At 48.0% G+C, this 25,000-nt stretch overlaps 1 protein-coding gene across 4 annotated transcripts in view; it reads right to left on the bottom strand.

Annotated features, from left to right (window-relative positions):
• Positions 1-193: 193 nt before the first annotated feature.
• Positions 194-25,000, bottom strand: part of large2 (LARGE xylosyl- and glucuronyltransferase 2) — a 42,640-nt gene continuing 17,833 nt past the window's right edge. For 2 of the 4 annotated variants that reach the window (XM_035628711.2, XM_035628710.2), the window contains 14 exons: positions 18,551-18,770; positions 13,853-14,142; positions 13,317-13,399; positions 12,066-12,189; positions 8,090-8,261; positions 7,780-7,884; positions 7,553-7,665; positions 5,737-5,862; positions 4,929-5,084; positions 4,402-4,565; positions 3,934-4,212; positions 2,216-2,362; positions 1,931-2,126; positions 194-1,051 (listed from right to left, as the gene is read on the bottom strand). In XM_035628711.2, the coding sequence (XP_035484604.2) occupies positions 854-1,051; positions 1,931-2,126; positions 2,216-2,362; positions 3,934-4,212; positions 4,402-4,565; positions 4,929-5,084; positions 5,737-5,862; positions 7,553-7,665; positions 7,780-7,884; positions 8,090-8,261; positions 12,066-12,189; positions 13,317-13,399; positions 13,853-14,142; positions 18,551-18,650 (2,253 nt within the window). In that variant the 5' untranslated portion in view covers positions 18,651-18,770 and the 3' untranslated portion in view covers positions 194-853. Of the gene's footprint in view, positions 1,052-1,930; positions 2,127-2,215; positions 2,363-3,933; positions 4,213-4,401; positions 4,566-4,928; positions 5,085-5,736; positions 5,863-7,552; positions 7,666-7,779; positions 7,885-8,089; positions 8,262-12,065; positions 12,190-13,316; positions 13,400-13,852; positions 14,143-18,550; positions 18,771-23,091; positions 23,263-25,000 lie in introns of those variants that run through there. The other 2 variants (XM_035628712.2, XM_035628714.2) reach the window with 2 other exon arrangements.

Raw genomic sequence — 25,000 nt, 5'->3', positions numbered from 1 at the left:
GTGTCAGGGGGTCGGGGGTCGGATGTTCAGTAGTCGGCACATACACCAGTGAATCAGACACATTATTCGTAACGCTTCGTTCGTGACAACTGTCCGACGTCTGCGTGAGTTGGTCCCAGTCAGGGTCCAGATTTTAAGTTTTTTCGCTTCTTTCAGACGAATGGAAAAAAAAAATTGGGAAAAAAACATGAACTGTTCACACGCAAGAGAATGTGATCAAAGACAAAAAGCAAGAATGATTTAGACGACAAGCAGGAAGCATGTTGAAGACTCACGTCCGAAAATAGGTCGAAATAAAAAATAAACTGATTCTCATGTCAAGTAACAATCAACACATTGTCATTCATCACTCATTGGTTTTGATTTTACACGGGAAAGAAAAGAAGAGGGGGAAATCGTGAAATATGAAAAGTGATAAGGCGTTAAATCTTTCTCCAGTTCGACGGCCTCGCGCTGTCGTCTCCCCCGACACCACGCGGGATCATCTCGTCTCCCGAGCGTCCAGATTTCCCCACGTGGACGGAAAGAGAGTCCTGATTGTCAGAACAAATTGTAAGAATACGGTTATTTTCCGGCCGACGATCAGTTTCCACTCTCTCGCTCTGCGATCGTCCTCTCAGGCCGGCGAGTCCCGTGAGTCCCGCGTTCGGAAGAAAGGCCGCCGTCTCTCCGTTTCCTGTTTCCAAGTCTTCGTCCCTTGCGTCTCGTTCCTCGCCGAGGTCGAGTCGACTGGAGAATTAATGCACAGGAGCCCCAGAATGTCTGACAGGGGCCGTAAAGCTTTGCCGTCATTTTGCGCACTCGGGGCGTCGTGGTGGCGTCGGTCACGTGTCCGAGCTGACGGGACGCTGTCTCAGATGTTCCTCTGGGCCGTGAGGTACTTGAGGGCGGCCGAGCCGTACTTCCTGGACAGGTCCTGGTGGAACTCGTCCTTCAGCGTGTTCAGACAGTTGCGGTAACTGGGGCTGGAGCGGAACTTGGAGATGTCGAAGCTGGGAGCGTGGGGCATGTGGATCATGAAGGCGTTGGGCAGCACCGTCAGGTCGTACTCCTGAGGAGCAGAGGAAGAACAGACCCGCTTGAGAAGATGGAGGAAACAGTGACGTCATTCTGTCGTCTACGTAACAAGTCGAGTCTGGCAGATTCGTCTGTTGGCTGATGAATATCGGCCCGATATCAGCATTTGTGTTCATGTTTAATGTTTAGAGGTTGATTTTGATATTGCACGAGCGTCTACACGAGTCAAGTGCCACGTTTCTCTTCTCTTTCCTTCACTGACAAGGTTCATTCACGACGTACGCGATGCTGAAATCGTTGTGCGCACACAGCGACAGAAGTGATCCTCCGTTCCTGATACAAGAACAGGACGTCTGACAACAGGGACGGAGGGAGGATCTCAACGCTCATTGGCTAACACGTCAACGCGTCAAGTGAATTTTCCGTCTTTGCCCTATTAACCTATGACGCTACTCGTGTCTAGTCGCGTCTTTGCATTGACTTTGTATGTAATGGACTCGCGACGCGTCCGCCTGGCACATCTGGTTACATAATCTATTGTGACCTCCGTCAGCATGATACGGCAAAAACACTAATTGGCCGATTCCCATGAAACGTAGTGGAGGGGGCGGGGCCTGACCCATGGAAGATAAGGCGTTATGGCTCCAGTCTTGCTAAATGCAACGATGGCTCTCGGGGAACGACCGCCGCTGCTCTCCACAATAAAACCACGTTCAGCGGCAGAGAAAAAACTACATGTGACGCCTTTTAATGTTGCTCGTAGGGTTATTAAGAAATAGCAGCAATAATGTAAAAGATGCATGATATAACCAATAGAGACTAAGACTGGCAGCAAGTCTTTTCCTTCAGTTACAAACTACAGAGAAGATTAAGTCCAAAGCGGACGTGAGAGGACAAAGACCCTCAGTCCTACCTGAGCGTCCAGCTCCATGACATGAGACACCTTGTTCCAGCCGAAGCCCACGAAGCGCTGGTCGTACTCGGGACAGTCCCGTCTCACCACGACGTACGGCTCGAAGTCCGGCTCCCACTCCACCTTGTAGGGCGTGGTGGCTGTTCGCCATTTGGCATAGTCGGTGGGGGCGTGACCTTTGGGCCACACGTGATACCTGCAGACGCCGAAGAGAGAGAGCGTCTTTTAACGTTTCAACGACGATCACACATCGCCGCCGTCCCACAATCCCCGGCGCTCGGGTACCTGAAGGTGTAGAGAGTCCCCATGTCCAGCATGGAGAGCAGCTCGGCTTTGGATTTGGGGAAGGACAGACGGTACCGGAGCGTCTCGAAGGCCGGGACCACCAGAGCCTTCTTGGTGTGAGCCATGTCCAGCTGCACCACGGACTTCCTGCACAGAGGGGGAGGAGTTACTGACGGTCGGGTCGGAGGAGCATCATGAGGTCACATCGCATATTACATTATATATATTATTATAATAATAATGGCATTGGTTCTGGTCCAATTCTGTGGTACGGTGGTCAGCATGGCCACTCCCACATGAGGAGAGGTTACTAGTTCTGGTTCCATGTGTGAACTAGTTCTGGTTCTGAAAGTGAACTGGTTTTGGTTCTGACTGGTTCTGGTTCTGAAAGTGGACTGGTTCTGGGTCTGGTTGGTTCTGGTTCTGAAAGTGGACTGGTTCTGGGTCTGGTTGGTTCTGGTTCTGAAAGTGGACTGGTTCTGGGTCTGACTGGTTCTGGTTCTGAAAGTGAACTGGTTTTGGTTCTGACTGGTTCTGGTTCTGAAAGTGGACTGGTTCTGGGTCTGGTTGGTTCTGGTTCTGAAAGTGGACTGGTTCTGGTTCTGACTGGTTCTGGGTCTGAGAGTGGAGTGGTTCTGGGTCTGAATGGTTCCAGTTCTGAAAGGGGACTGGTTCTGGGTCTGACTGGTTCTGAAAGTGGACTGGTTTTGGTTCTGACTCGTTCTGGTTCTGAAAGTGGACTGGTTCTGGGTCTGAGTGGTTCCGGTTCTGAAAGTGGACTGGTTCTGGTTCTGAATGGTTCTGGGTCTGAAAGTGGACTGGTTCTGGGTCTGACTGGTTCTGGTTCTGAAAGTGGACTGGTTTTGGTTCTGACTCGTTCTGGTTCTGAAAGTGGACTGGTTCTGGGTCTGAGTGGTTCCGGTTCTGAAAGTGGACTGGTTCTGGTTCTGAATGGTTCTGGGTCTGAAAGTGGACTGGTTCTGGGTCTGACTGGTTCTGGTTCTGAAGGTGGACTGGTTCCGGTTCTGAAAGTGGACTGGTTCTGGGTCTGACTGGTTCTGAAAGTGGACTGGTTTTGGTTCTGACTGGTTCTGGTTCTGAAAGTGGACTGGTTCTGGGTCTGAATGGTTCTGGGTCTGAAAGTGGACTGGTTCTGGGTCTGACTGGTTCTGGTTCTGAAGGTGGACTGGTTCCGGTTCTGAAAGTGGACTGGTTCTGGGTCTGACTGGTTCTGAAAGTGGACTGGTTCTGGGTCTGAATGGTTCTGGGTCTGAAAGTGGACTGGTTCTGGGTCTGACTGGTTCTGGGTCTGAAAGTGGACTGGTTCTGGGTCTGACTGGTTCTGGGTCTGAAAGTGGACTGGTTCTGGGTCTGACTGGTTCTGGGTCTGAAAGTAGACTGGGTCTGTGTCTGACTGGTTCTGGGTCTGAAAGTGGACTGGTTCTGGGTCTGACTGGTTCTGGGTCTGACTGGTTCTGAAAGTGGACTGGTTCTGGGTCTGACTGGTTCTGAAAGTGGACTGGTTCTGGGTCTGAATGGTTCTGGGTCTGAAAGTGGACTGGTTCTGGGTCTGACTGGTTCTGGGTCTGAAAGTGGACTGGTTCTGGGTCTGACTGGTTCTGGGTCTGAAAGTGGACTGGTTCTGGGTCTGACTGGTTCTGGGTCTGAAAGTAGACTGGGTCTGTGTATGGACTGGTTCTGGTTCATGAGGTCGTTACCTGAGGTAATCGTAGAGCCCGTACATGGGCAGGAAGTCCACGTCGGTCAGGAACACGTAGGGCGTGTTGGCGTTCTTCAGGGCCACGTTCCTCACCAGGTTGACCGGGTAGAACTGTCCCTCCTTGTAGACCACGTGGTAGCCCACGTTCTTGCGGTTCTTCAGGACCTCGGAGGCCTGAGCGTAGCGCAGGAACTGCTGCGCCTCGGCGTCGGACATGTAGAGCGCCAGGCTGATGGGGCCTTCCCAGTGCTTACAGATGGCCTCCAGCATCTGCAGCCTGCGGGCGGCCAAGGTCACAACATTCATTTCACCATCAAATAAGTTCTGTTTCTTCTCCCAAAATCTGGCAAAATTGACTGTGTTGAGGATTCTTCTTTTGAGGTTTACTGACGGTTGCCAAACAGAGAGCCGGTGCATTACTGCCACCAACAGGTGGAGTGTGGACTACGTACACGGTCGGGGTTACCTGTCCATGGAGAGCTGGGCCACCAGCGTGACGTCGGTGTCGTCCTCGGCGGGCGTGTACTCGTACTGCAGGAAGTAGAGGTGCACGCGGTGGACGGTGAGCCGCTCCCGCCGGAAGTCGTAGCACTGGTCGTCCTCGTCGAGCTCCTCCAGAGCCGCCTGCAGCTGAGGAGACGGGAAGTCAAAGTAAAAATAAACTTCTTATGCTACAAAGTTCGTCAGTTCAGATATTTTCATAATCTCTGGCAGACCAGACGAGACGCACCACAGCAATTAAAACCAATTACATTCATTTTGGACTGTCGAGCCGATTTGACAAACCCTAAGTGGGAACTGTGTTGCCGTGGCAACCACACTTCAGCTGCACAGTGAGGAAGCAAAAGTGACTTCCTGCCGAGCAACAGCTGGTTTGTGATTCTTTCTGAAAGTTGTGCTTCATCAGACGATCTCAAAACTTCTCCCTCTCTATATATGTAAGAACAGTATTTGTATTTAAATGTAGAGTGTTTATACGTGAGTGTGTGTCACCTGGACGCTCTCCGGACCGGCCTGACTCGGGCAGCCGAACAGCTCGCGTCTCAGCAGGTTCCCGTCGTACTCCAGGAAGGTCAGGTAGAGGTTACGGAAAAACTCCACGTGCTTGTTCTTCACGCGGAGCTTCTTCGGGGAGTTCCAGTGGATCACCTGAGAGCACGAGGACAGTCACTTCATGTTACTGTGTGTGTGTGTGTGTGTGTGTGTGTGTGTGTGTGTGTGTGCGTGCGTGCGTGCGTGTGTGTGTGTGTGTGTGTGCGTGCGTGCGTACGTGTGTGTGTGTGTGTGTGTGTGCGCGTGTCAGTGTGTGTGTGTGTGTGTGTGTGTGTGTGTGCGTGTGTCAGTGCGTGTGTGTCAGTGTGTGTGTGTGTGTGTGTGTGTGTGTGCGTGTGTGTGTGCGTGTGCGTGTGTGTCAGTGTGAGTGTGTGTGTGTGTGTGTGTGTGTGTGTGCGTGTGTCAGTGTGCGTGTGCGTGTGTGTGTGTGTGTGTGTGTGCGTGTGTGTGTGTGTGTGTGTGTGTGCGTGTGTGTGTGCGTGTGCGTGTGTGTCAGTGTGTGTGTGTGTGTGCGTGTGTCAGTGTGCGTGTGCGTGTGTGTGTGTGTGTGTGTGTGTGTGTGTGTGTGCGCGTGCGTGCGTGTGTGCGTGCGTGCGTGTGTGTGTGCGTGCGTGTGTGTGTGTGTGCGTGTGTCAGTGCGTGTGTGTGTGTGTGTGTGTGTGCGCGTGTCAGTGTGTGTGTGTGTGTGTGTGTGTGTGTGCGTGTGTCAGTGCGTGTGTGTGTGCGTGCGTGTGTGTGTGTGTGGTACCTTGAGGTCCGACACCTCGGTGTAGCACTGCTCGGAGCGGGTGTGATCCGACAGCTGGACGTTCCAGAAGCAGGGCAGCTGGTGGACCAGCACCGGGTTCTGCTTGATGAAGGCGTTGAAGATGTCCTGCAGGGGTCACAGTCAGAAATACACGTGGGTTTATTATAACGTTGTTCTGGAATAATTAAGACAAAGCATTTAAACTGATCATGTGACATTGGTTCTGGTCCAATTCTGTGGTATGGTGGTCAGCATGGGCACTCTCATGCTGTCGCAGGCACTAGCGAAGGAGAAGTTACTGGTTCTGGTTCCGACTGGTTCCAAAAGTGCACAGGTTCTGGTTGGGACTGGTTCTAAAAGTGGACTGGTTCTGGCTCTGACTGGTTCTGGTTCAATGGTGGACTCTCTGGTTCTGGTTCTAAAGTTGGGCTGGTTCTGGTTCTGATTGGTTCTGAAAGTGGACGGGTTCTGATTCTGAAAGTAGACTGGTTCTGGTTCTGAAAGTGGATTGGTTCTGGTTCTGACTGGTTCTGAAAGTGTATTGGTTCTGGTTCTGAAAGTGGACCGGTTATGCTTATTTATGTGGACAGGTTCTGATTCTGAAAGAAGACTGGTTCTGGTTCTGACTGGTTCTGGTTCTGAAAGTGGACGGTTCTAGTTCTGTGTATGGAGTTGGTTCTGGTTCTGTGTGAACGAACCATGTGTTGCTGTTGAAGTTCTGATTCTGGTTCTGAAAGTGGACCGGTTCTGGTTCTGTGTGTGAAGTTGGTTCTGGTTCTGTGTGTGAAGTTGGTTCTGGTTCTGTGTGTGAAGTTGGTTCTGGTTCTATGTGTGAAGTTGGTTCTGGTTCTGTGTGTGAAGTTGGTTCTGGTTCTGTGTGTGAAGTTGGTTCTGGTTCCGTGTGTGAAGTTGGTTCTGGTTCTGTGTGTGAAGTTGGTTCTGGTTCTATGTGTGAAGTTGGTTCTGGTTCTGTGTGTGAAGTTGGTTCTGGTTCTGTGTGTGAAGTTGGTTCTGGTTCTATGTGTGAAGTTGGTTCTGGTTCTGTGTGTGAAGTTGGTTCTGGTTCTATGTGTGAAGTTGGTTCTGGTTCTGTGTGAACCCTGTGTTGCTGTTGAAGTTCTGATTCTGGTTCTGAAAGTGGACCGGTTCTGGTTCTGTGTGTGAAGTTGGTTCTGGTTCTATGTGTGAAGTTGGTTCTGGTTCTGTGTGTGAAGTTGGTTCTGGTTCTGTGTGAACCCTGTGTTGCTGTTGAAGTTCTGATTCTGGTTCTGAAAGTGGACCAGTTCTGGTTCTGTGTGTGAAGTTGGTTCTGGTTCTATGTGTGAAGTTGGTTCTGGTTCTGTGTGTGAAGTTGGTTCTGGTTCTATGTGTGAAGTTGGTTCTGGTTCTGTGTGTGAAGTTGGTTCTGGTTCTGTGTGAACCCTGTGTTGCTGTTTAGGTTCTGGTTCTGGTAGAAAGTGCAGCAGCTCGGCACGGAGGCGTCACAGAACCATATCCTCCGTCTCTCTGCTGGTTCCATGGCAACCTGAGCTGTGATTGGCCGACGTACGGAGTCGTTGACAATCAAGGTCGAAGCTCAACAACAACGACTGACAGCAACGAAGTGGAAGGATGAAAAAAAAAAATCACAGTTGGTGTTCAATATGAAACTGAGCTGGAGTCTGGAGTCGAGGACAGTTGGAAGATTGATCTTCTGGAACATGAAATGTCTTTTAGATTCACACTCTTGTTTATTCTTTAGTCACAATATGAATTTTAAATTATCAGACATCGTTCATGTATGTGCTCGGTGGTTTATATCGGACGTGGCTCTGACCTGATCGGCGAGCGACGTACTGAGCATGCTCATGAGCTCCCTCTCCGCCGTCAGCCGCCACATCTGCTCCCAGCCGATTCGCCGCAGTCGCTCCAGGTAGAGGAGGATGACGCCTGCGGGAGAAAGCACCGGAAATCTGTTAACGGACAGCGACTCCAAACCAAACCGCCTAACGACATCTCCGGGCAGAACGACGGCCGACACGTTATCTGAATTTATGTGTTTACCTGTGTTGAAGCCTCGTCCCAGCGCCGGCCACGGTTTGTGGTTCTTCCACAGGTTCCCCAGGTACCAGTCACTCTGGTTCTCCACCAGACCGATCACCTGCTTATCTGCCGACACAACGAGGGAATCAGCTGTGGAATGAGTGATGGCTCTGAAGGGCCAGCAACTTTAAAGGCAACGTGACCAGAGTCAGTGAAGTTCACACCGTGAGACGAGACAGACAACCAATCCAGACGACCCTGGCCTCGCTTGAGGAATCTAGTCTCTACACAGTTTTCTTCTATTTTATTATAAAACCTTTTAAGCTCTTACCTGTAAACTTCCTAAAAATGCCCCAGAGCTCGGCGATGTCCGTGGCGAAGGTGATGTCCGTGTCCAGGACGATGACCTTGGACAGGTCGGCGGGCAAAGCTTTGGTTAGCGTCAGCTTCATCAAGCCGTAAATACCTGAGTAGTGCTTGTTGGGTATCCACGACACCTCGGACTGAAACGACAAAACAGGAAGTGTGTTTATACTTTCATTCTCACTACAGTGCGTTTACATGCACAGCAGTAGGGTTGTCCGGTACAGTAGGTGGCGCTGTGCCAACGTACAACTGGTCGGAATAAGACTTTTTCTTCTTCCGGTTTAACTTTTGTCAACATCACAACAAAGTGGTAAGCGGAGGAGAACATGGACGACTCTTCAGCGCTGTACATCTCGTACGTTCTCTACGCCTCAGTAACGTCACGTTGCCGTGGCGATGTAAAGGTAAAGTTTGTGTTTTTTGGCGCCGTTGCTTCCTGCGAGTGGCAGTTGTGAACTACAGAACGTGCGCGGACGCGTAACCCGAAGCTTGAGGGGTAAACATGCACGAATCCCCCAGTTACTGAAGCAGTTATCTAGGTCTGTTAACCAGAGCGAGGAGTTTACATGGTGTTGACTTAACCGGAATACAATCAGGTTTTTAAACTGCATGTAAACGCACTGACTTGTGGGTGGTTAAAACACTTCTATCTTAATCAACTGTCCCTGACTGGCGGACACACTGTTATTGGCTCAGCGTTTCATTTTTCTTTTTCTTCTTCCTTCCCCCCAAAACCGCAAATAATTTTAATTAATTCTCTTGATTCAGAGTAATTAGATCTGCATCATCTGCAAATATAATCGGCATTAAGAGTCCGGGCTGTTTTTTTTCCCTCCGGTTTAATGGGAACTGAAGAGAGAGCGAGCGACTGCAGGTCGCAGCATCCGACGGCACACAAAGGACCCGTTGTTCAGCACAAAGACTGTGAGGGTGGAGAATGTGATGATGTGCAGGATGGAGTCGCAGGATGGAGTCGCGTTCCGAGCACATTCGCCAGATTCTCGTTAGAAGAAAGTATTTTGTGTTTTTGTGCTGAAGTGTCTCTTGACTTTGGCAGATCAAGTGTTTCGCCTGCTCGTCCATCAACCTGCTGCTGGTGTCAGGTGAAAACCTTGAAACTGCCTCTGTGGCGACTGTCGAGCTTTGACTCAAAGAATGTCGGGTCTCCTGTCGATGAAATCCTTTAAAACTCTCCTCTGTTCCCCTAAATTACACATTGGACCTTCAAGGCCCTGAAATGTCTTCGCTCTTACTCCACACCTTTGCCTCATCGAATATGTGTTGATGAAGAAGAAACATTTGATGAACTGTACAGTGTCTCAGAACATGAATGTATTTCATAGAAACGTGACAGTAATAACGTAACGTTATCAAACGGCTCACAATGTGTTGCTTGTGTTAGATAAACCTTGGTCCTGATCAAGAGTTCTGACTTAGCTACCTTAGCTAGTAAAGCTAACACCATGTTGCTAATGTTAAATAAACCTAGGTCCTGAGCGGCTCTGATTTAGCTACCTCAGCTAACTTAGCTTTTAAAGCTAATAATGTGTCGCTAACATTAGATTAACCTTGGTCTTAATCAGCTCTGACCTAGCTACCTTAGCCACCTTATTTTGCAAAGCTAATAAAGTGTTGCTGACGTTAGATAAACCTTGATCCTGACCAGCTGACTTAGCTACATTAGCTTGTAAAATACAGATAATTAGCGATGCCTGGCTTCTCCTCTGACCATACGAGGCCTATCAGAGGTTTGCTATGAAGAAAACATATTTTAATCACATAAAAAACCCACACCACATTCACAGTTAACCAGGTTAAACAGGTCTAACTGCCCCCGTGTTCACGACTCTATCAGAAACATGGTTTCCTTGGGAAACATTAATGCAAATTCAATTTTGCGTGGTTCCGTATAACGACCCTGTTTTTCAAAAAAATGTAATAAAATAAGAGCTTTTCTTGCTTTAGTTTTTTGTGTGGTCTTGTTTTTAAAGTGTGGCCTCAGCACAGGGCTCTTGTTCCTCACTTCATCTCTCTGAGGGAACGGTGGAATAAATGAATGAATTAGAATTAAGCAGAAGACTTTTTTGGGCCAAATCAAAAGGGAAAATGAGAAAAGAGCGTATTGGGCGAACGAGATCGTTAAGTGTTTGGGAGTCACAGAAATAATTTCTCTTTCTGTCTTTACATCTGAACCACCTCAGGCCGCGCGGACTCTCGTTAAAATCCGTCGTGGATATTCCTGTTCCCTACGGAATCTGAATGTGATCTGGTGACTGCTCACCTTCCCTCCAGCATCAGGCTGTAACTCCTGAACTAGACGTGTTGGTCTCTAACAAGCTGCAGTAACTACTGGTTAGATCTCCGTGGGGCTCAGTATCAATATCCATGGTCCCCGGAGCAATAACCCTCATAACATCAGTGACCTTTGTGTGACCTTTCCTCAGGCCGTTAAGGACGAACTTCACTTGCAACAGAAACATTGTGACATTTATCCCTTTCCTGCGCGGTGTCCACATTATGGGACAGTTAGCTTCTGGATCTGGACTGGTTCTGGTTCTGAAAGTGGACTGGTTCTGTACGGGACTGGTTCTGGTTCTGAATGTAGACTGATCCTGGATCTGAACTGGTTCTGGTTCTGAAAGTGGACTGGTCCAGGATCTGAGCTGGTTTTGGTTTTGGTTCTGGATGTGGACTGGTTCTGGTTCTGTTAGTGGACCGGTTCTGGTTCTGAAAGTGGACTGGTTCTGGTTCTGACTGGTTCTGAAAGTGGACTAGTTCTGGCTCTGACTGGTTCTGAAAGTGGACTGATTCTGGTTGTGACTGGTTCTGAAAGTGGACTGGTTCTGGTTCTGACTGGTTCTGAAAGTGGACTAGTTTTGGTTCTGACTGGTTCTGGAAGTGGACTAGTTCTAGTTCTGACTGGTTCTGAAAGTGGACTAGTTTTGGTTCTGACTGTTTCTGAAAGTGGACTAGTTTTGGTTCTGACTGTTTCTGAAAGTGGACTAGTTCTAGTTCTGACTGGTTCTGAAAGTGGACTGGCTCTGGTTCTGACTGGTCCTGAAAGTGGATTAGTTCTGGTTCTGACTGGTTCTGAAAGTGGACTGGTTCTGGTTCTGACTGGTTGTGAAAGTGGACTAGTTCTGGTTCTGACTGTTTCTGAAAGTGGATTGGTTCTGGTTCTGACTGGTTCTGAAAGTGGACTGGTTCTGGTTCTGACTGGTTCTGAAAGTGGACTGGCTCTGGTTCTGACTGGTTCTGAAAGTGGATTAGTTCTGGTTCTGACTGGTTCTGAAAGTGGACTAGTTCTAGTTCTGACTGGTTGTGAAAGTGGATTAGTTTTGGTTCTGACTGGTTCTGAAAGTGGATTAGTTTTGGTTCTGACTGGTTCTGAAAGTGGATTCGTTTTGGTTCTGACTGGTTCTGAGAGTGGACTAGTTCTGGTTCTGACTGGTTCTGAAAGTGGACTAGTTCTGGTTCTGACTGGTTCTGAAAGTGGATTAGTTTTGGTTCTGACTGGTTCTGAAAGTGGATTAGTTTTGGTTCTGACTGGTTCTGAAAGTGGACTAGTTCTGGTTCTGACTGGTTCTGAAAGTGGACTAGTTCTGGTTCTGACTGGTTCTGAAAGTTGATTAGTTCTGGTTCTGACTGGTTCTGAAAGTGGACTAGTTCTGGTTCTGACTGGTTCTGGAAGTGGACTAGTTCTGGTTCTGACTGGTTCTGAAAGTGGACTAGTTCTGGTTCTGACTGGTTCTGAAAGTGGATTAGTTTTGGTTCTGACTGGTTCTGAAAGTGGATTAGTTTTGGTTCTGACTGGTTCTGAAAGTGGACTAGTTCTGGTTCTGACTGGTTCTGAAAGTGGACTAGTTCTGGTTCTGACTGGTTCTGATAGTGTCCTGGTTCTGGACGAGCGAGTGTGTGTTTCGCGGCGACCTCTCTCTCACCTTGAGCTCGTCGGCATCGTAGAAGCTGACTTGCACGGACGGGACCATCCAGGACTGGAACAGGGAACTCAGGATACGATTGGCTACGGTGTCGGTGATGAAATGAAAGTGAAGAGGATTTCTCCTGAGAAGCAGAAAGAAAACTAAATGTTAAGGTCCAGAGGATTTTTAAAATGAGATGAAAATGTCAAACCATGTCTCCAAATGATACGTCTGATTCAACTGAGCCATTGAACCTTGATATAAACTATAAACTTTTTATCAAACCAATAAAATAAATGTCTTCAGTAGGATTCAATGAGCAAACCACAGACTATATGTAAAGATGGACGACACGTCTCCACTTCGTCGCCCTGAATAAAAATTAAGCTAAAATATTCTCAGAATTTTTGTTCGTTTGTTCCATGTTCCATCTGCTAACATGGAGGGGGCGGGGCTTATGACCTATACTGCAGCCAGACACCAGGGGGCGACCATGATGTTTTGGCTTCACCTTAGAGGAGCTGTGGTGTCGTCCATCTTTATTTAAAACCACCAAGTGTTTCTTTCACCGACAGGAATGTTTTCTTTGTCAGGTCACGACAAAGACAAGGGAAGTTTAATGTGCCAACTCAAAAATCATAATACTCTTGGGAAATCTGAATCTGGACGAATACAACATTTTTACAACAAAGAGCAAACAGTCATTCACGTCCATCACAGCTGAGATATGTTTTTGAAATAGGCCACAAATGTGCATCTGATTCATCCTCAAAGCAGCAGCTCATCAGACACTGAGGTCAAATACAGGAAAACAATCAAAACACAAAATTGATGTTTAAATCTTTAAAAGCTTCTGTGAAAAAGGAACAAAACCATGTGAGCGGAGTTGATTTAGGTCGACAGAAAAAACAATAAGGACACAGCCCTGAAATCTCCTCAGCGAATAAATCCTGAGCGCTTAAAATGTGACATCAGTCATAACCAGGCCAGGAAAACACATTATCTTTGTAATAATGTGTAGATATTATAACAAAGATTTAACTGCAATGGTCACAAAGAGAGGGAAGAAGATCCAGAAGAACGAGTGTTTAAACACAAATACAGTTTATACACTTTTTAAACTTCATTTGAATAAAAACCTTTGCTCAATGTTCCCTTGATAAGTTTCATTTGTCATTTTCAAAAATCTCTGCTTCAAGGATTTTCAGGTTGAGTGACAGAGAGAAAAATTGAACGGTGAGTTTCTCTGCGGCGGACGACGAGACTCACCTGTGAAAGAGGACGGACTTGACCAGCGTGACCACGTCTCTGCTGGCGTTGTGACCGGCACAAACGCACGCCACGTGGATGAGCTGCAGGGACACGAGAGACAAACTGGTTTCACCGAAAAGGAAACGGCGCCATTTTGGAGATTGGAGATCTGGGACGTTCACGCTGTTCTCTGTCTCTCTGATGTGAACGTTTTAATATTTACCTTCTCAGACGAGTCTGATTTCATGTCACTTGCTTTTTCAGAAGAAACAACTCCGAGGCTTCTCTAATATTCTCACTCCCTCATGTTTTCCACAAGAAAATGTGAAATTTTATCTCAGAATAAGAAAAATAAACTTTCATTGGCTGCCAGCAGTTTCTGTACGATCCTGTAACCATGGAAACAATCATCACCATCCCTGTGTGGCACTTGATACTGAAGAGAATCGGAGGTGTTGTTACGTGACATCTGAAGAATGTCTTCAAAGATTAAAAGTGATTCATCTGCTGAACAGTAGATGGCATTTTGATTGTCAAATGAAGCGAGTCCTGACCTCACACTTCTGGACGGTGGGCGGTCGGGGACACTCGGTGTGGTTGTTCTTCTCCTCCGCCGTGTTGTCGCCGTCCTCGGGCCCCGTGTCCGCCGACGCTCCCCACTGCTGGTTGCCGTAGTTGCCGTCCGGCTGCTGGCCGCCGGCGCCCAGCGACCGGCTGAGCTGCAGCCGGATCTGCCGGTTCTCCTCCTCCACCTCTCGGACCCGCGACTCCAGGACGGCCCGCTCCTGGACCTGGGCCGCCGGCGTGTCGGCCAGGCAGGGCGCCAGGAGGAGGGAGCGGCCATCTGAGGGGGGAGACGCAGGGAGTTTGATTGAGATAAGACATGAGGAACCGCCACTGATCCCCCATGGGGGGAACTCTGAATCGACGCAGCAGCACGGAAGCGTTGCAAGCGCTTACGATTAACTTCAACCTGCTGACGCTTCATACGGCGTCAGTTACACTGCAGAGTCAGGAAGTGAAAGAAGACGCGTTCGGAACCGTTGAATTCAAGGCTCCCTGCAAAACATTTGTCTCGTGGTGGTTCTGTAAAGAACAATGTTTCATGACCACGTCTCCTCATTGTCTGCGACCGCATGAACACGCACACATGTATGTATCATGTCTTATGTATTATGTATCATGATCATGAGCACCTGGGTCATTTGGAACAAACTCCTGCTGATGTTTAATTTCACTATAGATCCAAGTTCGTCTGACTGATTGAACTCTCTGTTCCTCTAAATTAGATTTTAACCAGATTTGTCCACAGGGGGAAAACATCCCTTCATGTCTTCAGATGTCTGACATAGAGAGAAAACCTCTGTCCTGATCACCAACTGTGACTTAGCTTGTAGAACACAGATAATTAGCTTCATCTGTTTTCTCCTCCTTCCTTTATTCATCTCTCTCTCTCTCCATCCATCCATCCATCCATCCATCCATCCATCCATCCCTGGAGAGCAGCAGCTGGCCCGCAGCTGAGGAGTGAGGCATGCTGGGAATGTTCACACCCTCGTCCGTCTGTGGCGAAGTGAAAAGAGGCGACAGCAACGAGCCAAGAAGGAGAGAAATCTCTCTGCTCTCAAACATTCCTTCATTTATGTATTATTGATTACAGATGATCACAGAACATGATGTAGAACAGTGATATCCAACTGCACTTATGTTCAGCACCTGAGTAAATGTACTTTGTTACCATGCATCACTGTGTATGGTGTTTTATATATAGAGTGTTGTGTATGTGTTTGTAGTGTTTGTTTATATATTGTTGTATATGTCTTTGTTTATATACAATGTGTTGTATATGTGTTGGTGTACATATAGTCTTGGTTAATAAAGTGGTGTACATGTGTTTGTAACTATATAGTGTTGTATATTTGTTTGTGTTTATATAGTGTTGTATATTTGTTTGTGTTTATATACAATGATAGATTGAGTAGAAAAATTGCCGTTCTAATCATGTGACACACACACACACACACACACACACACAGGGATGAGCCGTCTGTCATCCACCAGCGTGTGTGCGTGTGTGTGTGTGTGTGTGCATGCGTGTGTGTGTGTGTGCGTGTGTGCGTGTGTGTGTGTGTGCATGCGTGTGTGTGTGTGTGCGTGTGTGTGTGTGTGTGTGCGTGTGTGTGTGAATCCTGTTTCTCCGCTCGTCCAACAATCACAGCAAACCTCCCCGTGCGTATGAAATATTAACTGCATGACCAGGGAACTGTCAGTGTGTGGTATCTTAGAGAAACACGTGGGACCTCGAGTCAAACCGTGTCAAACCACAGAGAACCAGAGGGATTGTGGGTAAAGACACACAGGACTGGATTCTGTCCTCGGGATCGGACCGGTGCACCCGACACACTCGGCTGTGGACGCGAGTCGTGAACGGACTTTCTTAAACGTGTGAGGATCACGTTCTCTCTCAGATCATGAATGTGCTCAGATGACGACCTCGCCGGCAGCAGACGTTCGGGTTTGCCGGTTATTTATCGGCCAGTCGTGTCACAGTCCCGATGACATATGACGACGATTAAACTTTCCAACAGGTTACGTTCCGGTCCACAGATTTTTATGTGGGTTTCTTTCAGCACGTGCACTGAAAACCTGAGCAGAAGATTAACGACGTGGACGAGTCGCTGCTGCTGAATCAAAAACCCACCAGAGGTCCGAGGCCGGTGGCACCAGCTGATCGCCCGAGTGAGACTGAACCTACAGCGAGTCACAAATCCAAATATCAACACAAAGACGTGTCCGGTTGGTTGAGTCGTTCAGACAATACTGTATCTGCGTTTGTGTTTGTTGATATGATGATGTTACAGAATAAACAAACAATGTAGAAAAGATTCATAATTCTGTTTATTTTTCTTAATTCAACTTCCATTAGGTTTGGATCTGTACACGTTGCACGTCGTGGCAACGAGGAACAGAGACTTCAACTGAGCCAGTTTTGTCTTTTCTAGAAATTAAAACTAATTTGACTCATGATAATAATAATAATGATAATAATACATTTTATTATTTAAAAAAACAAAAACAAACATTGTTACAGAGACTGATGATTTAAACAAAGTCCACTTTTTCGGAAGAGGAAACGTTCACAGATGAAATCAGTGGAGCTCATAATGTTCAGCTTTCTGTGACATTTAAGGGAAACGTGTGAATTTAAATTCACGACCATGTGAAGTCACAGACGAGGTGTGTGTGCGTGCGTGTGTGTGACTGTGCGTGTGTGTGTGCGTGTGTGTGTGTGACTGTGCGTGCGCGTGTGTGTGTGTGACTGCTTGTGTGTGCGCGTGTGTGCGTGCGTGTGTGTGTGTGTGTGTGTGTGTGACTGTGCTTGTGTGTCTCATGTTCCTGTTGAATATGAAACATGTCGACCGCCTCTTCAATTTGTCCTGCACTTAAACAGATAGTGGTAATTACAGAGTAAAGCTAATGAGGCGGAGACTCTGCTCACAGGAACACTGACGACTTCATCTCAGTCAGGGAGGACACGCCCCCGCCGAGCGCTCAGCAGCCAATCAGAGAGAAGACGAGACTCGGCTCGTCTCATCAGACTTTAGAACAATATTAACTACAGTAACTTCCACTTTCTCCCACAAACATCCTGTGAACAAACACACACACGCAAATTGTTCGCGACAATGCGTCACGCAACATTTTGCTGGTGTTCAAATACTTAAACGAGTGACTGACACAAATCTTTGCGCCTTCGCGTTTGTTGCGTTGTGCTACTCGCTAACAACTTTTTATGTCGACGTGGACGAGAGAGGGAGATGAAAAAAGTTCTTCAAGTGATTTGTAAAAATGTAACTGTTGTTGTGCAGAGAAAAGTTCCAGCAGAGCTGCACCACTAAAGGACGTGGTGCTGAGGCCAGCGGCGGGTTCCAGAGTCCGGACCGAACTATGAAGCATCTGATGAAGTTAAATGACGGATAATTACATGTGGTCAAAGAGGCAGAATGGAACATTTTTATTGAAGAATCCAGCGACTAGAAAACTACAGTTTCAGTCAGTTTCCAAACGTCAGGCTTGAAAAATAACCACTGTCACATCTTTCACCAGACTCGACCTCGACACGACCAGAGAGGGGGAGGGGTCACAGGAACCACAATCTGCTCATGAGATATCTAACATTTCTTATGGTGAAGTGAATACTTTGGTCTTTGTGAGGCGCTAGAAGAACATAGACTGTCTGTAAAGACGATCAATGACTCGATCACTGTGTCATCCTCATCATCATCATCATCATCATCACCATCATCATCATCATCATCACCATCATCACCATCCTCATCATCATCATCTTCCTCATCATCACCATGATCATAATCACCATCATCATCACCATCATCGCCACCATCATCACCATCACCATCGTCATCCTCATCATCATCATCATCATCATCATCACCATCATCACCATCATCATCCTCCTCCTCATCATCATCGTCATCATCATCATCATCATCATCATCATCATCATCACCATCATCATCATCACCATCATCACCATCCTCATCATAATCATCATCATCATCATCATCATCACCATCATCACCATCCTCATCATAATCATCATCATCATCATCATCATCATCACCATCATCACCATCACCATCGTCATCCTCATCATCATCATCATCTTCCTCATCATCACCATCATCATCACCATCATCATCATCATCCTCCTCCTCATCATCATCATCGTCATTATCATCATCATCCTCATCATCATCACCATCATCATCATCTTCCTCATCATCACCATCATCATCATCATCATCCTCCTCCTCCTCCTCATCATCATCATCATCACCATCCTCATCATCATCATCATCACCATCATATTCATCATCATCATCATCACATCCTCATCATCATCATCACCATCATACTCATCATCATCACCATCACCATCCTCATCCTCATCATCATCACCATCACCATCATCATCATCGTCCTCCTCCTCCTCATCATCATCGTCATTATCATCACCATCATCATCCTCACCATCATCACCATCATCATCATCACCATCATCATCATCATCCTCCTCCTCCTCTTCATCATCGTCATTATCATCACCATCATCATCCTCATCATCACCATCATACTCATCATCCTCACCATCCTCATCATCATCACTATCACCATCATCCTCATCCTCATCCTCATCACCATCATCATCATCATCTGCTCATACTCACTCTCCAGGTTTCCCGCCAGCAGGTAGAGCCACGTGAGCAGGACGACGGCGGTGAGCGACGCCACCAGCAGCTTCAGGCGTCCGCGACACAGCAGGTTCATGGTGGGACGGCGGCGCTCGGGGGGGGTGGGGTCAGGGGGAGGAGGAAAGGGGGAGGGGGAGGGAGGGGAGAGTTCAGGTCGGACTCAGTCCCTCGTCAGATTCCTGCAGCATCTTTTTGTCTGAGCAGAGAAGAACAGAGTGAGAAGAGGGAGGAGTTAGTTTTATTGACCACAAACGCATCACCTTCACCAAGGAAGTGATGTTTCACCCGTTCGTCCGTTTAAAATTCAATTTGTTCCCAAATTTGTCCGTCAGCAGGATTTTTTTTTTTATAATAAGGAATTATTTTTTTTATCTCTTCCCTGAAGATAAAAATACAAACTCTCATGTTTCTCTGACAAACTGATTCTCCACTGGAATTAATTCATTAACCAACTGAACATTTCATTTTTGAGTATGTGGTTCTTTTTTTAGGAAACTTCCCAATAAGCTCGGGAGCTGTGCAGAGAAACACCTCGTCGAAAAGTTTCAGTGCAAAGAAAATAATAAAATGATTAACGATTTGATGCTTTTCACCCTGAGCGGCCTTGTGCATTTAAAAAACACTGGATGTTTTCTTTTTTTATTATCATTGTGTCTAAGAGGACGCGGTGACACGAAGCGTAACTCAGAAACTCACAACAGACGAGACGAGCTGAAGGTCGTCAAACACGGAGACACGGAACCGGTGAAGGTTTATTGAACCAAACTGTAAAAAGTTCAAGGCGAAGTTCGAACTCACTGTTTCGGAGTGGTTCACTGACAAAACCACCGACTCTCTCTGACCGGGGATCGAACCCCCGAGCCGGAGAAAAGCAAAACCTTCCGTCCAAACGTCTCGAGCTTCGAGGACAAGGAGATGATTCATGAGTGGATTAGTGAGGCCGATGTCGAACTGTACGTCGTTAAGAGCGAAGAAAAGGTGCTGAGAGCGGAAGAGAAGAGAGATGGAGAGAAAGAACAGAGGGAGGAGGAAGATAAGTGAGAGGACGAGGTAGGAGGCGAAGAAAATGGAGGAGAGAAGGAAAGGAAAGGAGAAGGGTAGAAGAGAGGAAAGAAGAGGAGACAAGAAGAAGAAAGAAGAGGAAAAAGGTAAAGGAAAGAGAATAATAGAAGATGAAAACAGAGGGAGGATGAAGATACGTGCGAGGAAGAGGAGAGGACGAGGTAGGAGGCAAGGAAATGGAGGAGAGAAGGAAAGGAAAGGGGTAGAAGAGAGGACAGGAAAGAAGAGGAGAAGAGAAGAAGAAAGAGAGTGACAGAAGATGAAAATGACATGTATTTAATGTCCCACCTGCTGGCATGCAGGGGGCGGGGCTTAGGGACGATATCACTCGACCTGGATCCAGAGAGTTTATCTCTACATGGATTCAAATCCCAGATCGTCTCCTGGATGCCTTGTCTCGGACCTCTCTCTCTCTCTCCCTCCCCCTCCCTCCCTCCCTCCCTCCCTCCCTCCCTCCCTCCCTCTCTCTCTCTCTCTCTCTCTCTCTCTCTCTCTCTCTCTCTCTCTCTCTCTCTCTCTCTCTCTCTCTCTCTCTCTCTCTCTCTCTCTCTCTCTCTCTCTCCCCCTCCCTCCCTCCCTCCCTCCCTCCCTCCCTCCCTCCCTCTCTCTCTCTCTCTCTCTCTCTCTCTCTCTCTCTCTCTCTCTCTCTCTCTCTCTCTCTCTCTCTCTCTCTCTCTCTCTCTCCCCCTCCCTCCCTCTCTCTCTCTCTCTCTCTCTCTCTCTCTCTCTCTCTCTCTCTCTCTCTCTCTCTCTCTCTCTCTCTCTCTCTCTCTCTCTCTCTCTCTCTCTCTCTCTCTCTCTCTCTCTCTCTCTCTCTCTCTCCCTCCCTCCCTCCCTCCCTCCCTCCCTCCCTCTCTCTCTCTCTCTCTCTCTCTCTCTCTCTCTCTCTCTCTCTCTCTCTCTCTCTCTCTCTCTCTCTCTCTCTCTCTCTCTCTCTCTCTCTCTCCCCCTCCCTCCCTCTCTCTCTCTCTCTCTCTCTCTCTCCCTCTCTCTCTCTCTCTCTCTCTCTCTCTCTCTCCCTCCCTCTCTCTCTCTCTCTCTCTCTGCCGAGGAAACGAGCAGTGTGTGATGACGATGATGAAGAGATTAAGAGTTGAAAGCGGCTCTTTTAGGTCCGCCGGCCGCGTCCCCGATTAAACTCGACGTCCTTTTAGCGCCGAACTAATCACAGAGGAGGAAGAGTCCTGATTATTGAGGGGGAAGAATCATCATCATCATCAGGCGCTTCCTGCATTAGAGGACGGAGATAAGAGCGGAGACGAGCAATCAGCTGCACTCACTCCGTCTGCTGACCTCACTGACCCGCACACACACACACACACACACACACACACACACACACACACACACACACACACTCACCCACTCACACACACACTCACACACACTGACACACACTCACTCACTGCAAATGGCAAAGAACAAGCTAATGCTAATGCTAAAGCTAATGCTTCATTTACAGTAAAGTTACTGAAAACACTCGGAGTGTTACAGTATCAGAGCGGATATAACGTATACTTCTTCAACTCTCTCTTAACCACCAATCAAAATCAAGAAGGGGGCGGGGCCTCTGGTATCAACACGAGGCGTTGGTTGGTCTGTCGGGACGTCGGGAGAAAAGCTTTTTTGACGCAGTCGACGAAAACCTCTGCTGCACTTTGCGTTTACGGCTACTGTAGCGAATGTTAGCATGCTAACAGGAGAACGTGGTACGAACATCACAGCCGCTAAGCGTCAGCATGTTAGCATGCCGGAGCAGCTAGCCGCCAGCTGGACGCACCTGTTCACCGCCCGACGTGACGATGTTCGTCGTGGAGCAAACGTTGACCGGACGGGATGTTACGGCTACGATGCATCAGGCGATTCGAACGCTTCTACGTTGTAATAATTCTGCCATGGTGACCGTGACATCATTCTTACCGTACGATCATTTATTGATATTGGATCAGTCGCTGGTAGCGGTTCCCTCCACCGCTACATGTAAACTCATGTAGCGGTGGAGGGAACGAGTCACTCGCATGTTTCTGACCAGGTATTCAAAATGGATGTTAACAGACTCCGAGTCTCGTTTCCCTCCCGTCAGATTAATGTGACCGAGCTGCAGAACATTATTATTTCACGATACAGACAGGAAGTCATAATGACACGCTGCTCGCTCGCTCTCTCTACCTCTCTCTCTCTCTAAGCTTAAGAACATTCGACCTTCAGCTCGTTCATCAACTGAAGACGTTCAATTTTCCTGTAAAAAAAAACAAAAAACTTGTGTGCGTTTCCATCAACTGGTTTGGAATAAACAGAGCAGTTTGGTCGGTAGATGGCGCTATAGGCTACGTAGAGGTTACAAACAGAAAAACAAAACAACAGTTGCCTTGGCAACATGCTCATACGACATCATGCTGTACGCTCGGCAACGGAGAGAAGAAACATGGAGAGATGTCAACTGAGCAACTTGATATTCTGTTGTTTCCATCTCACATTTTGCACATTGAGTGTTTTTCGCAGAAGACAAAAAACACCTCAAGCAAGCGATTAAACTTCTTTTGTAAAATTAGAGGAAGTTGTTGTTTTTTTCAGAATCTTGGCGTTTCCATCAACTCTTCCTAAAGGTGCGTTCGCACCGGAGGCGGCGCAGGGTTTTTTTGCGCGACAAATCACGTACAAACTCAACGCAAAGACACAAATTCCGCAGCAAATTCGCGTTGCGCGAGTGACGGGTCGACGATAGCCAATGAGCATCACTGACGTCAGACGTCCCGTCACTGTATCGTGACGGAGGATCACTACCGTCGCTGTGTGAGCAGAACGACGGGTGAAGTGAACCAGGAAGTCGGCCGCTAGCTAGCTAGTTAGTTAGCCCCAGTTAGCACAACCGCTTTGTGCAGCTATCGGCATTCCTGTCTGACTGTTGTGTGTGTGTCTTTGTTCAGATGAGGTTTGTCGGAGAAAGTGGAAGCAAGTATTTGCGCCAATGAACACAAATGTTTGTCTGCGACCAAACGCGCGCGAGCGAAGCCACCGGCCGGTGTGAACGCTGCGTTAATGTGATACTTTAAGATGCAAATAAAAATAGGTCGATGGAAACATAGAGAATGAGAGTTTACATTAAACCAAGCAGCAGCTTTTATTCAGTTGCAGTGGAGTGAACGGGAACGTTTAACTGGAACGGCCGTGGTTCAAACTCACGTTCCTCTTCGGCTCCGTGTTTTGACAGAAATGTGGTTAAACTTTAACCTGAAGTGGAAGAAGTTCAGCAGCGTGCGACACGTCACGACACGCGACGGGAGGCAGGTGTGATCATAATAATCAGAATTACAATAATAATAATAAGTGGTGCAGCCGTCGCTGAAAGAAAGTAAAGAAGCTGAGGTTCAGATTCAATCACACGTTCTCCTCCAGAGACAAAGTCCTGCAACACGGCGACACAGGAGGCAGCGACCTTTGCCCCGTCGTCCTACCTGGACGTCCCCTTTACACGTGTGGTAACAAGTCCACGTTCAGCCGAGCCTTCCTCCTCCTCCTCGTCTTCCTCAGTCAGAGCTCTTCACCTCCGAAAAACACAAGCTCCTCAGACTTCAGTCCTTCTGTTGCTGCTTCATGCCCTGCCTCCTTTCCTCCCTCCTCCTCCTCCTCCTCCTCCTCTTCCTCCTCCTCCTCCTCCTCCTCTTCCTCCTCCCTCTGCACAAACACCATAAATCGCCTCCACCTCCGAGGGAACGGCTCTGATTTCAGCCCCTCTCCTCCTCCTCCCTCGGGGGGTTTAACTCAGGCGAGTTCAGCTCCGTCGGACAGACGGGAGGAGGAGGAGGACGGTGGAAAGAGGAGAAAGAAGCGGTGTCACCTTTCATATTGTCAGGAATAAAAGAGTGGAGCTTTGTTTGGAGGTAGTCTCTTTTTTCTTCCCCCAAAGCGCTGGAATTCACAAGGAGGCGTTTGGTTTTGTCTGAGCAGGAGGACGAGCAGCCGCAGACCTGTTCTCTGAGTGTGTGTGTGTGTGAGTGTGAGTGTGTGTGTGTGTGTGTGTGAGTGTGTGTGTGTGTGTGTGTGTGTGTGTGTGTGTGAGTGTGTGTGTGTGTGTGTGTGTGAGTGTGTGTGAGTGTGTGTGTGTGTGTGTGTGTGTGTGTGTGTGTGTGTGTGTGAGAGTATGTGTGTGTGTGTGTGAGTGTGTGTGTGTGTGTGTGTGTGTGTGAGTATGTGTGTGTGTGTGTGTGTGTGTGTGTGTGTGTGTGAGAGTATGTGTGTGTGTGTGTGAGTGTGTGTGTGTGTGTGTGTGTGTGTGTTCACATCGGATTATCTTTGTTTTCCCCCAAAACAAAACCTGGCACCAGGGCGACGCCGGGAGCGGAGGGCAAACCTCCACAACGTCTGCTCCAGTTCAACACGCTTGAACTTGGTTTTAGTTTGTGTATCAATTTGACATTTGTGTCTTAATTTGAATTTGAATAAGACGGAAAACTTTATCTGAAAATTGCGCATCGTATCGGCTCCGCAGAAAAAACACTGGATGTTTTAAAACTTAATAAAATATCATAAAATATGTTCTCCTCTAAAAATGTGGCTCTAGAAAATGAAGGGAAAGTTTCTGAAACTGACCAGCAGGGGCGCTGCAGCTCCCTGAACACCCCCTCCTGTGTCGACCGACCAGGACGTCGCATGTCGGTTGCTGAGCTGCAGGTCTGAAGCCTCCATTTAACGTTTTGTTCAGCGCCATCTTGTTTTTTTTTGTTTAACCAGAAGTAACCAGGGGGTGTGGCCTGCCCTGTAGCCACGCCCCCGATAGATCCGGTGCTTTATGGTCTATTTGACATTGTAAATGAAAGTTTCGAGTCATGTTCTCACGGACTCGCCCTCTGCTGGTCAGGACAGAGAAGACAGGCTGCGTCCGTGTTTATCTACAGGAGGAAGATGTTTGTTGTGGACTGTTTTCAGATCCTCAGAATATGGACATGAACTCAGAGTATCTCATTCCACCTCTTTGGAAACGTGGATCAGCCTGAGGCTCACGAAACAACACGTTGTTCGTCCTGGTGACCTCCTGAAACAACCCGCGAGGATCCGGACAGAACTCGTCCTGAGATTCCTCTCACGCCAGCAGCTGATGACGGACGTTGTTCTTGTGCGGTGTCGAGTTTCCCCCCCGAGGCCTCGGCGGCTTCAGGTGGAGCGAGCGACTTGTTGTTTCAGGAGACGAGTGAAGCTTCGTCCTCCCGGAGGATCCATGAAGCCTCGTCAGCTCAGACGTGCAGCGACTGGTTCAAACGCCGCTCACTCCCTCACAATTCATCTGTTCACACAGGACTCCAGGTTCCAGGTTCCAGGTTCCAGGTTCCAGGCTCCAGGTTCCAGGTTCCAGGCTCCAGGTTCCAG

Source organism: Scophthalmus maximus, chromosome 4 (genome assembly GCF_022379125.1).
Source record: "Scophthalmus maximus strain ysfricsl-2021 chromosome 4, ASM2237912v1, whole genome shotgun sequence".
Lineage (NCBI taxonomy): Eukaryota > Metazoa > Chordata > Actinopteri > Pleuronectiformes > Scophthalmidae > Scophthalmus > Scophthalmus maximus.
Note: the sequence above shows the minus strand (reverse complement) of the source record. Positions and strands in the feature narration are given on the sequence as shown.